The sequence below is a fragment of the Pantherophis guttatus genome, chromosome 1 (assembly GCF_059756535.1).
Source record: "Pantherophis guttatus breed Tessera chromosome 1, ASM5975653v1, whole genome shotgun sequence".
NCBI lineage: Eukaryota > Metazoa > Chordata > Lepidosauria > Squamata > Colubridae > Pantherophis > Pantherophis guttatus.
This window is the reverse complement of record NC_142063.1, coordinates 320,105,048-320,128,778: the sequence shown is the minus strand read 5'-3', so window position 1 is coordinate 320,128,778 and position 23,731 is coordinate 320,105,048. Positions and strand designations below refer to the sequence as shown.

Below are 23,731 nucleotides of genomic sequence, written 5' to 3'. Positions count from 1 at the left end.
GACCCAAGTAATTCACGGCCCTACTCATATGGGGGGACACACTCTGGACTTAGTTTTTATCTCTGGTCAGTGGTTGAGTGGCCTTGATATAGGGGATGTAGATATTGAACCCTTGTCATGGTCTGACCACTCGCTCCTTCGACTTGACTTTCTGACCGCCGTACCCCATCGCAGGGAGGCGGAACCGACCAGGTGGTTCCGCCCCAGGCGCCTAATGGACCCTGATAGGTTCCAGATGGAGCTTGGGCCATTTCCTGAGACTCTAGCTCATGACTCGGCTGATGACCTGGTGGCCGCCTGGGATAGGGCGGCTGCCGGGGCTTTGGACCGGGTCGTGCCTTTGTGGCCTCTGACCCGGCACCGAACTCACTTAGCTCCTTGGTTTTCCGAGGAGCTGAGGGTGATGAAGCGCCGGAAAAGACGCCTAGAGAGCGGTTGGAGGGCCAGTTGTTCCGAGTCTGACTTGACACTGGTAAGGTCTCATATTAAGACCTACCTAGTGGCGATAAAAGCGGCGAAATCTAGCTATTTTGCCACTCTTATCGCGTCATCAGATAACCGCCCAGCCGCCCTGTTTAGGGTGACCCGCTCCCTCCTCCATCTGGGAGCGCGGGAGGACCCCTTGCAGGGCCGAGCTGAGGATTTTGTACAGTATCTGGATGATAAAATAACTCAGATTCGGGAAGACTTGGCCGCCGACTGGGTTAGTTCAGACGAGACGACTGAGGCAGGCCTTGAGAGTGTTATCTGGGAGGAGTTCGATCCTGTGGCTCCCGAGGACGTGGACAGGATCTTGGGGCGGCTGAACGCAACCACATGTTTATTGGACCCGTGTCCCTCCTGGTTGGTGCTGGCTTCCCGGGAGGTTACACGAGGCTGGCTCCAGGGGATTATTAACGCTTCTTTGAGCGAGGGTGTCCTGCCAGCCGCCTTGAAAGAGGCGGTGGTGAGGCCTCTCCTCAAGAAGCCATCCCTGGATCCGGCTGTTTTGGCTAACTATCGTCCAGTCTCCAACCTTCGCTTTATTGCGAAGGTTGTTGAGAGTGTGGTGGCGCGACAGCTTCCCCAGTACCTGGATGAAGCTGTCTATCTGGATCCGCTCTAGTCCGGCTTCAGACCTGGGTACAGCACGGAAACGGCATTGGTCGCGTTGGTGGATGATCTCTGGAGGGCCCGGGATAGGGGTTCTTCCTCTATCCTGGTCCTATTAGACCTCTCAGCGGCTTTTGATACCATCGACCATGGTATCATGTTGCGCCGGCTGGAGGGACTGGGAGTGGGGGGCACCGTTTTGCGGTGGTTCTCCTCCTATCTCTCCGACCGGTCGCAATCCGTGTTGACGGGGGCAGCGGTCGACCCCAAGGCGCCTTGTTTGTGGGGTGCCGCAAGGGTCGGTCCTCTCGCCCCTCCTGTTCAACATTTATGTGAAGCCGCTGGGTGAGATCATCCGTGGTTTTGGGGTGGAGTTCCATCAGTACGCTGATGATACTCAGCTGTACATTTCCACCCCAGACCATCCCAATGATGCCTTGGAAGTGATGTCCCAGTGCCTGGAGGCCGTGCGGGTCTGGATGGGGAGAAACAGGCTTCGACTCAACCCTTCCAAGACCGAGTGGCTGTGGCTGCCGGCGTCCCGGTATAGCCAGCTGACGCCATCGCTGGTTATTGGGGGCGAATCATTGGCCCCCACGGAGAGGGCCCGCAACTTGGATGTCCTCCTGGATGCGCGGCTGTCTTTAGAAGGGCATATGACAGCCGTGGCCAGGGGGGCTTTTTGTCAGGTTCGCCTGATACGCCAGTTGCGCCCCTTTCTGGACCGGGACTCCCTACGCACGGTCACTCAAGCACTCGTCACTTCTCGTCTGGACTATTGTAACGCTCTCTACATGGGGCTCCCCTTGGGGTACACCCGGAGGCTCCAACTGGTGCAGAATGCGGTTGTGCGGGGGATTATGGGAGCGACGGGGCGCTCCCATGTGACTCCTCTCCTGCGCGAGCTGCATTGGCTTCCGGTGGACTTCCGGGTGCGCTTCAAGGTGTTGGTGATCACCTTTAAAGCGCTCCATGGCTTAGGGCCAGGGTACTTACGGGACCGCCTTCTGCCACCAATAGCCTCCCACCGGCCGGTTCACTCCCACAGAGAGGGCCTTCTCAGGGTGCCGTCGGCCAGACAATGCCGGCTGATGACCCCCAGGAGGAGAGCCTTCTCTGTGGTGGCACCTACCCTATGGAACAATCTACCCCCAGAGATACGAGTGATATCCGACCTTCGGATTTTTCGTCGGACCCTAAAAACTCATTTTTTCCAGTTAGCCGGTCTGTCTTGATTTTAGGGTTAGTTTTAAAATTTTAATATTGATTTTAATTGACAAGTTTTAAATTATGGGCCAAATTTATAAATTATTTTAACTTTATTTTTAATTGTGATGTTTTGTATAGATGTTTTTATCTTGGCTGTTCACCGCCCTGAGTCCGAAAGGAGAAGGGCGGTATAGAAATTTGAATAAAGTAAAGTAAAGTAAAGGACGCACAAGGAATTTGTCTTTGGTGCATCTGCTCTCAGTGTACATAAAAAGAAAAAAATACATTCATCAAGAATCGTAAGATACGATTGATAAATGTTATACCCTGTATTTTGCTCTGGGAAATCCGGGGGGGAGGGGGAAAAAAATTTGTAAAAATGTTTTTTGTTTTGTAAAACTTTTTAATAAATAAAAAAAAGAATCATAAGATACAACACAGTGATAGTCATAGGTTACTAAATAACCAATCAAATCATACTAGGAAACAAATAAAACAATATAAATCGTAAAGAGACAAGCAACAAAGTTATAGTCATAAGTTGGAGGAGATAGGTAATAGGAAGGATGAGAAGAATAATAGTAATACAGTCTTAGTAAATAGTTTGACAGTGTTGTGGGAATTAGTTGTTTAGCAGAGTGATGGCATGTGGGGAAAAAAAACTTTGTATCTAGTTGTTCTGGAGTGCAGTGCCCTATAGCATTGTTTTGAGGGTAGAAGTTGAAATAATTTATGTTCAGGATCTCTAGATTTTTTATTATTATTATTTGATTTATATGCCGCCCTTCTCCAGAGACTCAGGGTGGCTTACAATGCGTTAAGCAATAGCCTTCATACTTTTGTATATTTATACAAAGTCAGTTTATTGCCCCCACAATCCGGGTCCTCATTTTACCTACCTTAGAAAAGATGGAAGGCTGAGTCAACCTTGAGCCTGGTGAGATTTGAACTTGCAGTAATTGCAGGCAGCTGATGTTAATAACAGTGCTTTAGTCTGCTGCGCCACCAGGGCTCTTATTTTCACAGCCCTCTTTAACTTGTGCAGTATACAGGTCCTCAATGGAAGGAAGATTGGTAGCAATTGTTGTTTCTGCAGTTCTAATTATCCATTGAAGTCTGTGTTTGTTTTGTTTGGTTGCAGAGCCAAACCAGACAATTATAGAGGTGCAGATGACAGACTAAATAATTCAATAATTATTAAATAACTCAATAATGAATCAGCAGCTCCTTGGGCAGTTTGAGCTTTCTGAGTTGGCACAGAAAGAACATTCTTTGTTGTGCTTTTTTGATGACGTTTTTGATGTTAGGTGTCCATTTTAAGTCTTGAGATATGATAGAACCTAGAAACTTGAAGGTCTCTACTGTTGATACTGTGTTGTCTAGTATTGTAAGAGGTGGTGGTATAGGAGGGTTTCTCCTAAAATATACCACCATTTCTACAGTTTTGAATATGTTTACTACAAGATTGTTCCGGTTGCACCACAAGGCTAGTTGTTCAATCTCCCATCTGTATGCAGATTTGTTGTTGTCTCAAATGAGACCAGTCACTGTTTGTACTTCAGTACTTTAACAGAGGGATCTTTTGAGATGCAGTCATTGGTATATAAAAAGAAGAGAAGTGGAGAGAGCACAGAGCCCTGGGGGGGGAGGGGCGCTGTGCTAATTGTACAGGTATCTAGCTTCACCTGCTGCTTCCTGTCTGTTAGGAAGCTTGTGATCCATTTACAAGTGTGATCAGGTACAGCTAGCTGATTTAGTTTAGTTAGAAGAATATGTGGAATGATAGTATTGAATGCTGAGCTGAAGTCTACAAAGAGGACCCTTGCATAGGTCTTTGGAGATTCAAGATGTTGTAAGATGTAGTGCAGAGTCATATTAACAGCATCATCTGCCAATCTATTTGCTCGGTAGGCAATTTGTAAGGGGTCTAACAACGGATCCGTGATGGTTTTCAGATGGGCCAGCATTAGCCTTTCAAAGGTCTTCATAACTACAGATATTAGAGCAACCTCTCATTTTTCATAGTACATTGAACCATAAATAAACCATGTGGTCTGGGTTGTGCAGCACACTAGGGGAAAATTGGGGTAGCTAGTAAATGAATCTGTGTATCATGTGTAGTCTTTGTGCTACATTCTCTAAATTCATTGCCCTTTAATGCATAATACATTTGTTGCTACTAAATTTTATTACCATTGCTGGATATCTCCTCCTAGTTATAATTACAAATGTACCCTTGTGATAAATCCTGGAAAATCAGATAATACAAACAGCTTCTAGTTTTAAGTTGTCCAATGGTTACATTAACCAGATAAAATGGAAATTACACTGCGACTCTCCTTTTTTTAGACCAGGAAAACGTGTTATCCTATTGAGCATTGAATTACAATTAATTTACTTATCTTGTGGGTATATGAATTTGTACTTGGCTTGGGAAAAGCTGTACAAAACATTTTTTACTTGCACACAGCCTGTCAAATATTGGAAGGAACATGGTTCTGAACACATGTTCCTTAACAAGCTCCTTTTAGTAGAAGTAATGGATGTTTCTGGGCAATATAGACTTAACAAGTTATAATCATTGAGCTGTAACTCTCCTGTTCTTTTGTAGTCCACTCCACACAAAGATGCTATGAAAAACAGTTTGCAAGTTTCTAAGGCTACAACGACAAGCCAACAGGACATCTTAGGGTGGAAGATAGAGAATGCCAAGGGTCTGCTAGAACTTTTTCATCTCACAGGTACCTTTGTCACATATTGATCAGATTTTGTTCTTAGGCTAGTCAATGGCCTGGCAATATGGTTTATCATAGGCATTCCTCCTCTTTACTTTAGCTTAGAACTTATCAGGCTAAGGTCCTAGGTTACTCTCCCTATCTCTGCCCATAATATATCTGACTAATTTTATGCAATACTCTTCAATAAATAGAGCTGTTTATCAAATATTTTAGACTGGGACAACAAAAAGATGGGTAAGGCTTGGAATTTTGAGGTAGGCATGAAGTAATAAGAGAGCCAGTTCAATGTAATGGTTCAAGGCACCAGGCTAGAAACCAGGAGGTTGTGAGTTTGACACCTGGCGTAGGCACAAAGCCAGTTGGGTGACTTGGGGCAGCTATTTTATTTCAGTTCTAGGATTTAACTGTATACAATTGTAAATCACTACCAAAGCTACTGCCAAGAAAACTGCTTGGACCTGTCCATGTAGTCCCTAAGACTGACTTGAAGGTGCACACATAGATAATAAGCAGGCATTCTGAGAATTTTATAAATAATAATTTGTTAAGGAACAAATGTATAGGAGCAGATGGCAATATCTAATTGATTTTACATTGAAATCGGATTAGAACTTGGTTGGAACTTGAAGGGGAAACTCCCAAGGAATTTTAGGATTGTAGACTAGATTGGGAAGTTTTTATTTATTTATTTATTTATATGCCGCCCTTCTGCGGAGACTCAGGGCAGCTTACAATGCATTAAGCAATAGCCTTCATACTTTTGTATATTTATACAAAGTCAGCTTATTGCCCCCACAAACTAGGTCCTCATTTAACCTACCTTAGAAAGGATGGAAGGCTGAGTCAACCTTGAGCCTGGTAAGATTCGAACCTGCAGAAATTGCAGGCAGCTGTGTTAATTACAGGGTGCATTAAACCACTGTACTACCAAGTTGAAAATCATTCTGAAGAACACAGTGGCAAATCACTTATACAATATTGTTATGCGGAACTTGAGTGAGGATTTACATTTTATTTAGCAGCAGACAGATATATTACTTTATCAACCCAGCTTTGAAATTCTGATCTTAAATGCATTTTTTCTAGGCCTAAGTGGAAAATTGACAGAGCAAGGAGTCTCCTTTTGCATCAGCACTGCCTTTGAAGGAACTTACCTAGATTCCTATTATGTAGACATCCTTATACAGCAGCCTCTCCGGATTCAACACCATTCAATCCCAGTTTTCATACCACTGGAGCAAATAGCTAATGAGCATTTGCAGAAAGATATCAAGTGCTTCCTGTCTGTACTCTCAGATCATCTGAATGCTTATGCTAGGAGGAAATTCCAGGTAGACCAATTACAGGTAAGGGGGGAAATGGTTCTTTCCAGCCCTATGAATCTATGTATGCAGTTTGTAAATTTTTGAGCTGCAGTTATGTAAACTGGCCACTGGGTGGACTTCAGCATAGCAGTATCTTTGTCTAGACACTAAAATAGTAGTTATAATTCAATCCTTGCAACAACAACAACAAAAAGGATGAATAATATATTAGATTAGATTCACATGATTTTTAGTATGTGTGTTTCTTTCTTTTTTTAAAAATGTGTCTTCTGCCACAATTAGGCCAAAAGATGAGAGGAGAACATTATTCTTCTGACACTTGAAGTGTTTCTATTTGTATTTCAAATTGCATGTGATAGTCAAGGGAAAGCAAGTCTTACATGAAATACAATAAACATAAAAATGCAGTCATGTAGCAAGATGCAGTGAAAATAATGCTTGTATTTTGAGAAAGGATGATAGAGAGAGAAAGAGGAAGAGAGATTTTTGTTCAAGTGACCAGCAATGGGAGAACTTCTTCTACCGATAAAAGAGAACATTTGTACCTCAGGGTTAAACTGCAAAGTCCTTAGAGTCTCTCTAAGCTTGGTGGGTTTTTTGCAGATGTTTCATTACCAACCTAGCTAACATCAATCAACACCAAGCTCAAGAGAGCACCAAGGACCCCACAGAACTTGTTCTAATTATGCCAAATCTCAAGAGATTTTAATTTTTTTTCTAGAAAACTCACTGCATTAAAAAAATAAATCATTTTTAGTGTGACTTAATGCTTTTTCTTCTTCAAAGCCTGAGAAGATGAGTAAAATAAAGTTGAATTTTGTGATCAGCAGAAACAGGTTGTCCAAGTGATTATCCTAAACAAAAAGCTAAATAAAAAGTTTTGACTTGGTAACATCAGAATGTGATAGATTTTAATCTTGGAATTACAGGGTTATAAAACACACAAAATTTATTCTTTCTTTCAAGTTCAACACCAGAAAAAAATTAAAAATACATGTACAGAAGTTACGCCTATGTAATTATATAGGTACAGTAAATGTATAACTCAGCCCAAAGGTTTTCATATTTTTTCACTGCAAAACTTGTCTTTTAAAGAAAAAAATCCACTCACTAAAAAAGGTGGGGCTTCTGAATGAGGGGCTGCAAGCCTCACCCTTTTCACTGAACCTTAGTAATGAAGGGGGAAAAGCAACATAAGTGTTAGCTGCTTATGGAAACTTTTTCTTTTCCCTCTGCCCACCCCACCTTCTGGGTACCTTTCCATTAATTCCTTGCTGCCTTCCCAACTTCCCATACATACCTTACATCATTTCCACAATGATATTTGATGCAGACAAAATCATTTCCCCCATTCCCACACCTACCCACGTTGGTAACCACTATAGCTTGTGCCAATGCCCAATGTCTGTCGTCTTCCAAAGAGTAGTGTTTAGATAGAGATATACAGTAGAACCAACTGAAAGTGGTTGCAGAAGTTTACATCCCTCCTTTAGTTTCAAAAACTCCTTGACTAGGTTTCAATAATGAAGAGGCTTCTCTGCCTTTGTCAAGTTAGAATAGAGGCTCTCCTTTTAATCCTAATTTTAACAAACTATGTGAGAGCTTCCTAACTAATAGCAAAAAGAACAAATTAAAGTCAAATAATAAAGGGCTAAAGGAGCACAAATCTTAAAAATAACCAGTATCTAAAATTGTAGTCAATGTCTTTAAAAACTTCAAACCTTTAAAACCTTTCTGGAAGCCTGGAATAGTTAAAAAAAAAAAATCTGTAGTCAGTTTGGATTTAAAATAATACAGAGTTTCAGAAAAATCTCCATTTCAGAAGGCCTTCACACATAAGCCCCCCTTCTCCCCTTGCTGGTAACTATACTTTATCTCTATACTTATCTCTATATCTGGGAGAGCACCTGGAAAACAACCTCCAAAAATGATCTTAGCTATGATATGCATTATTCTCTTCCTTGCAGGAACATTTTGCCGTTTTTCTTGAAGGATGCATGAAAGGAAATTCCTTATACAATCAGTTGGAATTTAACTACCGTGTCACAGAAGATGGAAGTTTTCCGTTTACAGCAAAGATCATATATGGAAATCCCATGAATGCCCTCCCAACCAAGGTCACTGTTGTATGTAAAGGTGAGAAGTAATGGGTTGTATTTGACAAAGGAAGAGATTATTAAAGTGAAGAATCCTTTGAGTTCAACTCAGTTCTTGGTGACTTAAATATCAGCCTTATGATCTCTTAAGTTACCTCTTTCCGCTATGTATTCAAAATGGACAGTGATATATGTGTGTGTGTGTGTATGTATATGGGCAGATATATATATATGTATGTATATAGCATGTGTATATGTGTGTTAGGTATGTGTTTGGGTAGATATACACTTTCTCTTGAGAGCAAACAACAGGATTTCATTTTTAAGTGTGCCAGTGTGCTCAAAGTAAAAAAAGAATGACAATAAAATTATCTAATATGAGACTTATAGTTACAAGCAGGTCGGAAGCAGTAGTTAATGGAAAATGCAGTAGCCTGTTTATTGGTTGATAAGAGCTGCTGCAAGCCATGAGCCCTACACTCGATACCGCCAGCAGTGGGAGTGTAGTTTAAAGTGCTATATTTTTTAAACCTATAAACATTCATATGGCTGGGGGATGTTAACATCACTCCTTTGTCATGTCCTCAACCCAGGAGAGGTCTGTAACTATCCCCCATTGCAAGGAGGTGAGGCCTATTCAATCAGTCCACACCAGGCAATTGATGGAGCCACTAGGGTTTCAGGGGAGGTTGGAGATTATTCCTGATGTTCTAACTGCTGAGATCTTGGTTGTGGCTTAGAATAAGTGATGACTTGGATCAGACCAGATCACACATATGTGGACTCTATGGGTCCTATGGAGCTTACAGAGCAGCTCTTGGACTTGTGGCAGTAAAAGCAGCAAAGAATATTATATCCACAGATAGCCAGCCAATGCCCCCATTTCGGGTGACCGGGTCTGCTGTGATAATTATTCTAGGTATCGGTTGGATAAAGTTGCTGGGTTTCACTCTCAATTGGATTCTGGCTTGGGAGGTCTTATGGAAGTGCTTGAGGCACATCTTAGCCCAATTTCTTGGGAAGAGGTTGAGCCAATCAGCAAAAGCTGATATCCTTGTCTTATTCCTTTCTGTATTTCACAGAGTTTAGTCCGGGGGTTAGCAACCTTAAACACTCAAAGAGCCACAAAGGTCCTAACCAGAAGCACCCTGTTCAATTCTGGAGTCAACCGGAAGTCCGGTTCCCCCACCATAGAGTCTCTTAGCGCAGCGTCCTTTTTCCTCTGCCAACCAGAAGTCCGGTTCCCCCACCATAGAGTCTCCTCCTAGCACGGCGTCCTTTTTCCTCTACCTGTCCTGTCCGAAAGCCCTATCAATTGTGGCAAGAAGGAGCCACAGCAGAGGGATGAAAGAGCCACATGCGTCTCCAGAGCCGTGGGTTGCTGGCCTCTGGTTTAGTCAATACCCCATTAACGATAATTGTTGTACCCTTTGTGAAGCATATATTGATTTCAACTGTGTAATGAAATTTTCCCCAATATACGTATCTTCTAGAATTTTGAACAGAAATATTTGGTTCAGGTTATCAAATGGTTTCTAAGTATATTGTAGAGTTCCCACTTATAAATAGATGTCTCTATACATCTATCAGTTCAAAACTGCCAAGGTAAATTCTTGTCCCAAATTCTTAAAAATCAGCTTGTTTGTTTTCAATAAATTTCATCCCTCAGTTTTATTCTTGATATCAAACAGAATTCCTTCTAATTTTGCAATATGTGATCCAGTCCTTTACAGGGACATGTATTTAATTCAAAATAATTCAGATGTATTAGCGGTACCTATTTATGGGGGTACCCAATTAGAGGTACATATTTTGTTTCAGTATATAACTTCTCCTCTACTGTGGGGGTTCAAAGACTTCAACTGAAAAAAAAATCATCCACCACCCAGAAAGATTAGAACTGGAGTGAAATAAATGCAAATTTTTCATACTGCAACTGCTTGTCTTCTTTTTTCCTTCAGCAAAAGATGCACCAGTTTCTGTGGACGAGATGGCAGCAGCTCATTTGGCTTTGTTCTATGAGAAGCCTCTTCAAGATGTCTTTATTTCTATCACAGCCTCAGTTGAAAATCTGAATCAACCTATTGCAGCCACCTCATCTTCCTATTCTAGTGTTCCCTCTGAGGTTGCTGCATTGTAAATTCCACTAAGGTAGGAAGATGAAGAAGGATCTCACAGTAACAGATATGGTTCTTACCCAGAAAATATATACTTTTGATGGAGAGTTGTTTAGTTTATTTTAGTTTAAAAATAAAACTACTTCAGAATGCTGAAATACCATTAGCAACCTGAAGGATGATAGAGCATGTTCCAGTAAAAACCTGGCAGATAATATCCTTTAGCTCAGTCTTTTTTCAAGTAAATACAAGATAGATTGGTCACATTTTCATTTTTAATTTACATGCTGTAGTCTCTGAAGTATTTACTACTTTCCTATGGAAATGTAGCTCATTTCCTTTTCCCATGAAAGGGACCAGAAACTTGTCCTTGTGGCAATATTTACGTTACAACTATCTGCTTTGCTTAGTTTTGATGTTGAAATTCTGATTCTGCAGATTTCAATGGTAAAAAAGCAGTTTCTTGTATGTTTTATTAGATAATAGCAATAGCACTTAGACTTATATACCACTTCACAGTTTTTTGCAGCCCTCTCTAAGCGGTTTACAGAGTCAGCATATTGCCCCCAACAATCTGGGTCCTCATTTTACCGACCTTGGAAGGATGGAAGGCTGAGTCAACCTGAGTTGCTGACTGACTGCTGACTGTTGTCAGTCAGAAGAATTAGCCTGCAATACTGCACTCTGATCACTGCACCATCACGGCTCTAATTTGCCTAGAATGATTGAATGTCACCTCTGGAATAGCTGTCTGATGCAAAAGCAATTAGGCCTTCATAGGGAATATTTAATACAGGTAGTCCTCGACATACAACAGTTCATTTAGTAACTGTTTGAAGTTACTACGTCACTGAAAAGAGTGGCTTATGACTGTTTTTCAGACTTACAACCATTACAGCATCCCCAGGGCCATGTGATCAAAATTTGGATGCTTGGCAACTGGTTCATATTTATGACGGTTGGAGTGTCCCTGGATCATGTGATTACTTTTTGGGGCCTTCCGACAAGTAAAGTCCATGGGGAAAGCCAGATTCACATAAAAACCATATTACTAACTTAACCGCTGCAATGATTCCCTTAACCGATTCCCTCGGCCCGATATAGCCAGCTGACACCATCGCTGGCTATTGGGGATGAGATCTTGCCCCCCTCAGAGAGGGCTTGCAACTTGGGCATCCTCCTGGATTCATGGCTGTCCTTGGAGGATCATATGACGGCCGTGGCCAGGGGGGCTTTTTATCAGGTTCGCCTGACTTCCCAGTTGCGTCCCTTTCTGGACCAGGACGCCCTGCGCACAGTCACTCACGCCCTTGTCACTTCCTGGCTGGACTATTGTAATGCTCTCTACATGGGGCTCCCCTTGAGGAGCACCCGGAGGCTCCAGCTGGTCCAGAAGGCAGCCGCGCGAGTAATAATGGGGGGCGACTCGTCGCTCCCATATAACACCCATCTTGCACGAGCTGCACTGGCTCCCGGTGGTCTTCCGGGTGCGCTTCAAGGTGTTGGTTACCACCTTTAAAGTGCTCTATGTCTTAGGACCTGGTTACCTACAGGACCGCATTCTGCCACCGATTGCCTCCCACCGACCAATACGCTCCCACAGAGAGGGCCTCCTCAGGGTGCCGTCAGTCAAACAGTGTAGGCTGGCGACCCCCAGGGGGAGAGCCTTCTCTGTGGGGGCCCCGGCCCTATGGAATGAACTGGCCCCAGACGTACGAAGGATCCCCGACCTCCGTGCCTTCCATCGCGCTCTGAAGACCCTATTATTCCAGCAAGCTGGTCTGACAGGATAAAGGTTTTTTAAATTGGGTTTTGATAGGGGTTTTAAAATGATTTTAGTTGGATATTTTAAATTTGGCCGAATGATTGAATTATTTTAATAAGCTTTTAATTTTTGTTGTATATTGTTTTTACCATGGCTGTTCACCGCCCTGAGTCCCTCGGGAGAAGGGCGGTATATAAATATAATAAACTAACTAACTAATTAACAACTGTGGCAAGAAAGGTCTTTAAATGGGGCAAAATTCACTTACAATTGTTTCCCTTAGCAACCAAAATTTTGAGCTCAACTGTAGTAAACCGAGGACTACCTGTGTAGGCTTTGTGTTTATTAAATGAGTTTATTAGAATATACACTATGTGTGTATTCAAAGACAAATTACATATAGGTAGTCTCAACTTACAACCCTTCGTTCAGTGACCATTTGAAGTTACAATGGCATTGGAAAAAGTGATTTATGACCAGTTTTCACACCTAACCACCACTGCAGCATCCCCATAATCACATGATCAAAATTCAAGCACGTAGCAACTGCCATGTATGACATTTGCATTATTCCACAATCATTTGATCACCATTTGTAACCTTCCTGGCCAGTTTCTGACAAGCAAAGTCAAGGGAGGGAGCCAGATTCACTTAACTGTGGTGATTGGCTTAACAATTGTGGCCAAAAGATCGTAAAATGAGGCAAAACTCACTTAACAACTGCATTGGTTAGCAATGGAAATTTTAGGTTCAGTTGTGGTTGTATGTCCAGGACTACCTATACATATACAGCAAGTATTATGAAAGCAAAGTTAAAATGATCATAGGGAAATAGACGGACCAGAGACTTTGAAATAAGACCAAGGACTGCAAAATAGCCAGTCTGCTTTGCATCCTGTCCCACCCAAGGCCCTTAGTAGTATGAATACATTATTTAATTCTGCCCACCTCATCTCACCTTATGATGACTTTTGTTCTCCAGCATGAACACCATCTATTTTAAAAACATCGTCTTACATTTTTTTAAAACTGTAGATATAATAGTATTCAAAGACCCTCATTTTTTAGGCTTGTCCTGCTTCCATCACAACTCTCCTTACTTGATTCTGGCCAAGCTCTGCAAAGGGGCATAGGACAGTATGTCTACCTTATCTGTGTGAAAGGAAAAATTATATGTGGAATTATACACGTATCTGATTTAGTAGGATTATCTGTATGGATTAAGATTTTGTATATATGAAAACGCTGCAAAAAGATGAAGTTGGTCCTCTGGCACATTTGTATCAGTCTTTCACTCAAAGCTCCCAAAACAGATTACACATTACAGAAGTGAGGAAAGCTGTTCTCAGTTTTGGCTGTGATATCACATTTTCATAAATTAAATGTAGATTAAATGGGGAAATGATATAACATTTCCTTTATATATTCTATATTTGGACATGTTTTATTTATTGTGCAATATGATTTTTAAAAAAGTACTAATCTGTACGGTAGTAAATGTAAAAAGCTAACTAATAATCAGGGTTTGTGGTTCTTAACAGAGCAGCCCTCCTTACCATGCAGCCCCTCCCACATAAGCCTCCCAGCATAGCCTTTGCTGATTTGGGATTCATCGTTAAGACACAAGTCCTCAGTGTTTAGCAATACAAAATTTGCTCTTTGGTTTATGTTTAAATCAGACAAAAATGGTGCATCAACAGACTAGTTATCCTCTCTTGACTTATTATAGTTAAATATTCCAATAGCACAATGGCACTCTTAGACATCACTCTGAAAATCAGAAATCATTTCTTCTAATAAGGTAATTTAGTATTCAGCCCAAACATGCACAGTTCCCTTTAGTTGTGAATGACACAACTCCTTTTTCTCCCCAAAAGAAAACAAGAGACAGCGATTTTAAAATCAAACTGAATCTATTTCAGAAACTAAACAAATTACATAATTTTTATTTCAACATAACAATCAGATGAAGGCTTTTAATAAAACAGCCTCGGTTCAGGCTGTATAAATCTCTTCCTTTTAAAGCATCAGCAAAGATGAGGGCAGAAAAGGAAGCAAGGCACAACCTGAAAGAGGCACCTTACTTTCACAATTAAGATGCATTAAAAATATAAAGATATCTGTTTTATATATATACACACACACACACATTCATATACTTGAATTATCTCTTTCCCTTTCCCTCTCCAAAATAGAGCATCTTGTCACAGTGAAAAGACAGATCCCATGTGTTTTTTTTTCCTTTCTGCTATATGCCTGTTTTGAGGCAATTATTAACTCCATTTGAACCAAGTGGGTCAGGTGTGAACTTTATGCAGTGCTCCCAGTTCATCTGCCCATTTGTAGTACCCATTCTGAACTTGCATTTGTTTTTACAAAGAAGTCTATGCAGAGCTTGGATCAATGGAAAATCAAAACCACTGCACATTTGAACTAAAAAGATAATGCAATCAAAGTGATCTAGCCAAGCAAGGCTGCGGTGAGAATTCTATTACCTCCAGGCCTGAATGTGCAAGAAGCCACATATTTGTGCAAAAGGCAGGGTTCTTCCTATTGAAACCTCCTTTCTACTGCCCTTTCTATATCAAGAGACAAATGCAAACTGATGGCAAGGGAGCCCCTTTACAAATAATAAATGTTCAAGAAGAAAGGAACAAGCAAAGGGGTGATTTCCTGTAAATCTATCAGTGGTGTATATATCAATCTCCCATCCAGAGCAGCAAGTGCTGAAAGCAGTTTGTCTTTGGGCATTACAGAGGTACCTGCTTTTTTTCTGCTATCTGCATGTAAAGTGTGAGAACTTCAAGAACTGTCAACCACCTGATGAGGCAAAGTCACACACGAACCATTGATAAAGGAATCTTGCTTCTCACGTCCTTTCATAAAATAGGTCAGCAAGTCACCTTTGCCTTTGACATAAATGTGCCCTCGACGCACAAAGCGGAAGCCATACTCTTTCAAGATAAAGTGAGTTTCTTCCACCACCTAAAAAGGGTGAGAGAATACACAGATATAGTCAAACTAGTTGCAGCTAAAGCTTATCAACCAAATGTTTATTTTTAAACTGTTTTGGGTTTTGTGTCAATATCTTACCCACCTTTTTAACTGACCCAAAAGAAGTGAGCTAAAAGGCTGTGCTATTTTGTGGAATGAGGATGTGTCAAGCCTCATCAAAATGAAAATAAATGCAGATGTAGAATTCTACAGAGATCCATAAATACCTTTTATTTATTGCAGCATAAAACCAGGAAAATGTACTCTAAGAATATATGGTTCTATTAAGTTACGTTTCATCACTTTGGAAATTCGTTACTTACCTGAAATCACTTCCTGATTTTCAGGAGGCAAGAGTATATAAGCAAAGAGCAATCATTAAATTATTAAATACCTTTTCTTTTACTTGGGACTTTGTTATAATGCTGCACAACTGACTAACACTGCCATTTTAAAGAGAGGAGCCTCCTCTTTTTTTTAAATAGTCTTCAATCTATCTTTTGGAGAACCTTGGAGTTCCTTATCTGTTTAAAAGCAGTTTCTGATGGTCGATAATGGCAGGCAAGGGTCTGTGGGAAGTCAGTTCCCTCACCATTATAATAATTAGCAATAGCACTTAGACTTCTATGCTGCTTCACAGTGCTTTTGCAGCCCTCTCTAAGCGGTTTACAAAGTCAGCATATTGCCCCCAACAATCTGAGTCTTCATTTTACCCACCTGGAAGGATGGAAGGCTGAGTCAACCTTGAGCCTGGTGAGACTCGAACTGCCAAATTGCAGCCAGCTGGCAGTCAGCAGAAGTAGCCTGCAGTACTGCACTCTAACCACTGCCACCACAGCTCTTCCTTATCCCTGGGTTCTCCAATTCTTCCTTATCTCTGGGTTCGCCAATTAAGTAACTTTGCCAATATATTCTGATCACCTTCAATCAGAATGACCAGTGCTTTGACTGCGAATTACAATGGTCTATTATATCTGGGTGAACCCAATTGATTGCTGCTGTGTCTTAAGAGCAAATTGTAATTAAGCCACCAAGTCTGCTGGCATTCTGTGTGACTGGAATATAATTCCTTTAAAATGCCCCCAGGTTCATTATCTGATAGACACAGACCTCTCGTTTTAATCTTCACTGAGGTGAACTGAGAGATCACTTTAGGTAAGTTTCTTGTATCTTTTGAGAGCATCCTAATATATAAGAAATAATGAGTTCATACAATGCTGCTATCATATTGAGCCCTACTGTCTCCATCTGGTCACAGTTTCTAACCTTTTCTGACCTTACTACACAGTAGTCATTAAAGTTGGCTTTAATGCAGTTAGAGTCAGAAATGTCTATACAGTTAACTGCCACCATTTTCAAAAACCTTCCTGTTGTTCCCATCAGAGCAGAAAAGTATCCCCACCTGTATATTTCCCATGACACCTGTGGACTCCATCCGGCTTGCCACATTCACAGTGTTCCCCCAAATATCATAGTGAGGTTTACGGGCACCAATCACCCCTGCTAGCACTGCTCCTTTATTCATGCCTGTCAGTACATTGTAACAAAAAGAGAAAATGAGAAACAAAAGCATCAAGTATTCAATAATACTTTTCGGTCTGTCTCAGAGCCAGAACACGACCACAAGTAGGGAAAACTAAAATCCCTGATGGATTTGAACAATGAAATCAGGACGCTATTTTTCACAGTACCCAGTCAAATATCTAGATTCGGGAGCCCAAACATATGAGTGCAGTAGCAATCTCCCCACTTCACTGTTGTTCATCAGGTATTAGTATTTAGAAAGAGAACATCTTGAAACATTTGGCTGATAGACTTTTCCTCCTCTTTTTCCTGTAGAGAGTCCATTAAAGCCATCTAAACCAACAGCTATTATCTGGTAATGTGCCTTGTGTAAGCATTCCCTTTCCCCTGGGTCTGATATTAATCAATTACAATGTTCCAGTGTAATGTGATTAGTCCCATCTAGTCCATATTTATCACGTAGGATACCCCACTTGCCTATTCGCAGCATGAAGTTATTGAAGGATTGATAGTTAATGTTCATCAAGGTCTCTTTCATGGCTAAGGCAAAGTCTGCAAGATCTGCCAAATGTTGCCAGCGCTCCTTTTCTGAAAGATCTTCCTTCTAGGAAAGGCAAAACACCAAAAGTAAAAAAAAAAAAAAAAAACAGAAGAGTAACACTTCTCCAGCTTTAAAGTCTACTACCAGCTACTCTGAGTAAGTCTAGATCCCAAGTCTCTTATACCTGTTAGACTTTGTTAAATGTATACACATATATTAAAACTCATTTCCTAATGACTTGCAAGGTTTTTGAGTCTGGGCTGTCTTATTTTGTCCATATTTTAAATTGTTTTTATTTTGTATCAGATTTTTTGTAGGCTGCCCAGAGTTTGTTGGAATGGGCAGTCATAACAAATTCAAACAAGTTATACCTGGTTATTAGGCTGTGGAGTCTATAGCTCTTTAGTTAGTTCTCAACATCACTTCCATTTTTCGATGAGTTTGGTTAGGTCTGCAGTGAGTTGTTATTCAGAAGAATCTGGAAGGGGCCGCGGTGGCTCACCTGGTAAGACGCTGGGCCTGCCCACCGCCTAGGTTGGCGGCTTGATTCCCATGAGCGAACAAACTGCATAGGGACAAGAAAGGAGCCTCCCCAGATTGCCTACCGGCATTAAGGTGTCCCACAGGTAAAGATAACACCGCCTGAAAAAATTCCTTTCACAGAGGCAGCCAGCCGCCTCGGTGATCCCTGGCTAACACGTGCCATACGCTAAGTAAATAAATCTGGAGGGTCACAGGTTCTCTACTTTTAAACTAGAGAGGCAATTAATTCCATATTAATCAAGGTACTACAGAAAAATTGTATACAGGTAGTGAATTCATCCTTGAGTGACGGGGTAGTTCTATCTGTATTGGAGGATGTGACAGTCTGCTCCTTCTCAAGGAATCACTGCTGAATTCAATAGTTCCGTATAACTTTGATCCTGTCGTCCATTCAATTTTGGAGAGAAGGTGGTTGGACTGTAGCTTCAGGTGGCCTTTGAAGCAGCAACCCTTTCCTGTGAGTAGTACTGAGGTAGCATTGATTGCAGTTAATTAGTGACTGAGATAGGGACCATTATAGGGAAAATGCATCCATCCTGGCCATTCTTGACTTCTTAACAGCTTTCAATACTTTATTAATTAATCATGGTATTTGGCAAGAGCAACGTATGGGGATAGAGTGCAAGGTATATTTTGTATGAGTTTTCTTCCTTCATGACCTGTTTTAGTCAGTGTTGGAGCAGAGGGAAATACTTTTTTTTTTAACATTAGGCCCTTACGTTAGGAGGTGTCACAAAAAGTTCAACATATTCTCTGTTTATCATCTACATAAAGCCTAAAGGGAGTCATCCAATAATAAACAATTAGGAATCATTAAAACACTAATATTCATCTATACAGTTCAGTCCCTGATTGCACAATGATGTCTCGATTTTATGACCATTTTTATGATAATCATAAACAGGGGTGAAATGCTCCCGGTTCGGACCGGATCGTCCAATCCGGTAGCGATGACAGCGGGTGGTTCGGAGAACCGGTAGCAAAAATCCCTGCGCCCACCCACCCCCCATGCCCAGCTGAGCCACGTGATCATCAGAGGCTTTTTTTTTTTTTTTACTTTTAAAAGCATTTTTTCTACAACCTCTTCGGCCGAAAAAATGCTTTTAAAAGTAAAAAAAAGAGCCTCTGATGATCGTGTGGCTCAGCTGGGATCGTCAGAGGCTTCTAAAAACATTTTTTTCTGCAACCTCTTCGGTCGAAGAGGTTGTAGGAAAAAGAAAATGCCTTTAAAAGCCGCTGGCGATCCCAGCTGAGTTGCCTAATCTTCAGAGGCTTCTAAAAGCATTTTTTTTCTGCAACCTCTTAAGGTTACAGAAAAAATGCTTTTAAAAGTTAAAAAAAAAAAAAAGTTGGCCACGCCCACCCAGTCACATTACCCCCCCCCCCCCAAGCCACACCTACAGAACCGGTAGTAACAAATTTTATATTTCACCACTGGTCATAAGGTGAGTCACTGTGGTCATTAAGCAAAATCATTCTCTCAAATGTCCAGTTTGGCTGGAAAGCAGAAAAAAAAAAGTGGAAACTTGGGGGAAGTTACAAATTGGGGGACACTAATCAATCATAAATATGACCCAGTTGTCAAGAGCCTAAAATGTGATCATGTGACCATGGGGTGTAGATGGGTACTTCCACAGTTGTAATTCTTCTGTCTTCCTTTCACTGCTTACCTTAACAGTGTTGTAACCATTGCTGTTGACATCGGGTGTCACACCAGAAGCTGCCATGTATGTACTGCCAATGGTTTTGATTTTAGTGATGCATCGGAACTGGGGATCATCCAGGAGCTGTGAGAGTCAGAGATACCAATAATTATTGCAAGGATCAATAAATCAGTCAGGAAGATAGATTTGGGATGCTATGGAGCTGATCAGAAACACTAAGGGCCAATTCTTGATTTTACAAGGCAATCTTATACATGTAAACCCTATTAATGTAGTGTATACCCAGACACATTTATACAGGACAGTTTTCCCTACCATGTGTGCCTCATGTAAAAAAATTGCAGAGATGCTCCCCACCTCACGAAACACATAATATAAACAATAACTTGAAAGAAGTATGCTGTCTGTGCATATGTTAGATTTGCATGCTTAAATATTTTAAATTAAGATGCCTAGAGCAAGCTGACAAAAATTTATCAATGCAGTAAAGATATGTGGCATTAATATTTCTCCCAAGGCTCAGAGGCACTGATTCTGAATTCACATGATCTTATCTTCCTTTTTGAAGGGGGAGGGAATTGAGGGTGAACATTTATGATATAAAGTGATCGGTGGCAGGATTAAGACAGATCAATTCTGGTTTCTTGCAATTCTAGTATGCAATTAATATAGGCACAACTGAACCTTTCAAAGGAGGGAGCTGACTTTGGCTATCTTTGTTGACCACTGGCCACTGTATGCCTATTTTAAACTGAGTAGCCCACTAAAGCAGGATTTTCTTCAGCAAAAAGTCCATGTAGATACCTTGACTTGGCAGAAGACTATTAAATATGACAAGTGTTTGGTTTAGGAACTGCAATTATCTGTATTGCAAAACACAGACCCTATTAGTGTTTTGAACCTGTGCCTCTCTTGCTTTGGATAATGGAATTGTCATGAGGTTTGAGGGCATGAGGAATTCCTGAAAATGGTACTGGTGCTAAAACAAGCTGATAGTTTAATTACAAAGTTGTTCTTCAACATGGTTTTACTTTTGTGGATCACCTGTAAATTGGTTTTAAGAGAGTGTTTGGCGCATAACTTTTTTTTTCTTCAGCACTACCACCAAAAGCAAGATATATATTGATAAACAGAGTTGTATAATGAAAATCTCAAGTTTTACCAATTCATGACAATCAATTCATTAGGTAGTTTAGATAAAATAACAGATTACAATACTGCTATGTAACAAAACTCATAGTTCCTAACACAGGAAGCATATCTCTTCAAGGACAACTCTTAGAATAAGTAATTGATTTTCTTTGGGCCAACTGATCAAGAGGTTACTTTAGCTATTGATTAAAGATGACTCACCGCATCAAAATCTGAGATTATTTCATTGAGGAAGCGAAGGCACTCAATCCCACCATTATTTATACTTTCCTCTGTATAGAAGTCGGCGAAGTTGGGGATAGAGGCAAACATAACACCAATTTCATCATAAGACTGACTATACAGCTCCTACACAAAAGGCAAGAAAGGAGAGGAAATTACAATAAATAGATAAACGGTGCTTCTGAATTCAGGCATAACTGCCTTCATGTACTCAATTGTGCAATGCAATATTATACCCAATCTCATCTCATAATTTCTACATTGTCTTCTTGTTTATAGTACTGCATTCCCCTGAAGGTGGCAACAGCTAGCAGTGCCTTTACCACCTTTGGTTAATACATCAATTGTATGCCTTCCTGGAAGAAAATTATTTTAATGGTGTGATTAACAAACTGGTTAACCCCCGTCTTGGTATGGTAACTATATGATCTACACACTGGAATATACGGAGTTGCCAACACAGGCTTGATTTAATTCTCATTTCTGACTATCATCCCCTTAACCAAAAAAAATCCTACTTGCATATTGTTTTGCCCATGAACTTCTTGTTTACCAATATGTACCTCATCTCGTTTCTTGGAGCCAAGAAAATGGCGTGCTACATGCTCTGGCAGCATGTTGGTGACAAGAGCCTCATTCCAGCGCCGCATCTCATATACCCGCTCCTTCTGGCTATGAACATCTATCTTCCATAAGAATAAAGTCCTAGCCAATTTTTCTACCTGCAGCGGGGGAGGAAGAGGGGAGAAATGTCACCCTGATAATGTAGTCCAAAATCCCACATTAAAATTTGATATTGTCTTTTATTCCTTGATACTAAAAAGCTATGCCATTACCAAGTTGAATCATTTATATTCTGAATGAATCTGATGGCAAAAAAGTATGTATGTATGGAAATATATGTTCTAACCAAGAACAGGAACACTTTTTATGTGAGGTGGTTTTTTTTTTTTTTGTTTTTTGCCCTGAAGCAATGGAATCCAGAACTGATAGGTTTCAAAAAACAGTTGACTCCTCAGTTTACAGGAATAGAGACATCTTTGCCATTTGAGCTGTCTTCCAGTTTGACTGGAAATATTGCAGATTTATGAATGTAAAGGCAAGCTGTCATAGATAAGGCACCCTGAAATACTAAAATGCTGAAAAATACAGTTACCCTAAGAGAATTTGATGACAAACTGAGCTTGCAAGGTACCAACTGCCTAAAATAAGTAATTTAGCAAACTACTCACATGGCGTGAAAAATAGTAGAAACTGAGCATCATCACCAAGATCATCGCTGTCATGGAATATTTTGATGGAACTAGTGAGATCCTGAAAGCAAATGAACAAGATTCATGGTTAGAAAATTTGAAAGGGTGAACATATATTCAGTCAAGTCATGAGATCAAGATCTTCCTGAAACCTTCACTTCAGTCTGCAGTGGAAAGATCTACATAGAAAACAAGCACGTGAGGAAAAGCAAGTCTGTCAACTTGCTCTCTACACACAGAAATATTTGAAAGAACATGCATACAGAATTGGACTGCCACATTTATAATGGGAGTACAGGTAATCTTCGATTTACAATTGTAATGGAGCCTGGAATTTCTGACATATGTCATGACAGTCATAAATCAAAGCACTTATGTGACTGATTTAATTTTACAGCTTTTTTGCAGTGATTGTAAAGCAAATGCCACATTTATTAAGTGAATCCATTATCCACAATGGGCGTTTTTTTCTGGAACCGGAGGTAAATACCAGTTTCTTGCAAAAAAAAAATCATAGTCACGTGACTGCAGGACACTGCAAAAGGCCATAAATATGGACCAATTGCCAAGAGCCCAAATTGTGATCATACAGGGTGGGAAAGTGTTGGAATTTCAAATCTGGGTCATAACTACTGTCAACTTATGAAGCTTCCCTGACTTGCTCCCGAGTTGCCATAGGCAGGGAGATGGGAAATTGCACCTTGCAGCTGCGCCAAGGAATTTACTCCTCAGTCATAACAAGATGCATTCTGGCTGAGCAAGTCAAGGCCATCTCCGTGGACACCAGCAATGCCTGGAGGGAATGACTTCTACAACCTTTGAAATTACCTTGTTGGGGAATTTGACTGGGTGACACACTTTGGGGGGAAGGGGGAAACAGGGTCAGAGGCAAGGCGTGAAGCCAAGAGTTGGCTTCACCTAGGTAATGCTGACATGGTGCTGCTAATAAAAGACTGGATTTTTATTGCCAGATGGCTTGAGACTCTTAATTGCATTAGAGCATTGGTCGGAACCTTGACAACTACCTTTTGGGGGGAGGGGGTCCTTCTTAATTTTGAATGGTCACTAAGCAACCGGTTATAAGTCAAGAACTAACTGTAGTCCTAGAAAGAATATCTGACATATTAATACAGCTGAATGTAGTATGCATCTCAGTTCTAATTTCATTCAACAAGCAAAGAAAGGTCATGGAAATTTAGGAGTATTTTACATATAGTTTCATTGCAGGTGCTGTCCAAAGGAAAAAATGCATTAGAGGGTACAGAAGACAAAGCAAATTTTTAGGATTCTCTGCATCCAAAGCTACTCTTCCTGAATTCAACAAACAAAACCTTGCTAGCTTACTCTCCCTCTTTCTTCCATACTCTTTATTTTAAAATTCCAGACTTTGGTACCACAGATTCTTCATTTTGGAACCCACCTTTAAATATATGTAATTGAATGGAATGCACTTTTTTGTACTATCTACTTGTTATATCTTTATTCTCTCTTTTGGG

The 23,731-nt window shown here is 40.8% G+C and overlaps 2 protein-coding genes across 6 annotated transcripts in view; one reads left to right on the top strand and one right to left on the bottom strand.

The window, feature by feature from the left end:
- Positions 1 to 23,731, top strand: part of CENPO (centromere protein O) — a 29,218-nt gene that overhangs the window by 5,161 nt on the left and 326 nt on the right. For all 4 annotated transcript variants that reach the window (XM_087883328.1, XM_034421275.2, XM_087883329.1 and 1 more), the window contains exons 4-7: positions 4,913 to 5,042; positions 6,126 to 6,385; positions 8,332 to 8,500; positions 10,422 to 10,611. In XM_087883328.1, coding sequence (XP_087739454.1) covers positions 4,913 to 5,042; positions 6,126 to 6,385; positions 8,332 to 8,500; positions 10,422 to 10,600 — 738 coding nt within the window. In that variant the 3' untranslated portion in view covers positions 10,601 to 10,611. The remainder of the gene's footprint in view (positions 1 to 4,912; positions 5,043 to 6,125; positions 6,386 to 8,331; positions 8,501 to 10,421; positions 10,612 to 23,731) is intronic.
- Positions 14,237 to 23,731, bottom strand: part of ADCY3 (adenylate cyclase 3) — an 83,367-nt gene continuing 73,872 nt past the window's right edge. For both annotated transcript variants that reach the window (XM_034421272.3, XM_034421273.3), the window contains exons 16-22: positions 22,215 to 22,296; positions 21,546 to 21,704; positions 20,962 to 21,108; positions 19,615 to 19,731; positions 17,338 to 17,464; positions 16,739 to 16,863; positions 14,237 to 15,327 (exon numbers count right to left, since the gene is read on the bottom strand). In XM_034421272.3, coding sequence (XP_034277163.1) covers positions 15,145 to 15,327; positions 16,739 to 16,863; positions 17,338 to 17,464; positions 19,615 to 19,731; positions 20,962 to 21,108; positions 21,546 to 21,704; positions 22,215 to 22,296 — 940 coding nt within the window. In that variant the 3' untranslated portion in view covers positions 14,237 to 15,144. The remainder of the gene's footprint in view (positions 15,328 to 16,738; positions 16,864 to 17,337; positions 17,465 to 19,614; positions 19,732 to 20,961; positions 21,109 to 21,545; positions 21,705 to 22,214; positions 22,297 to 23,731) is intronic.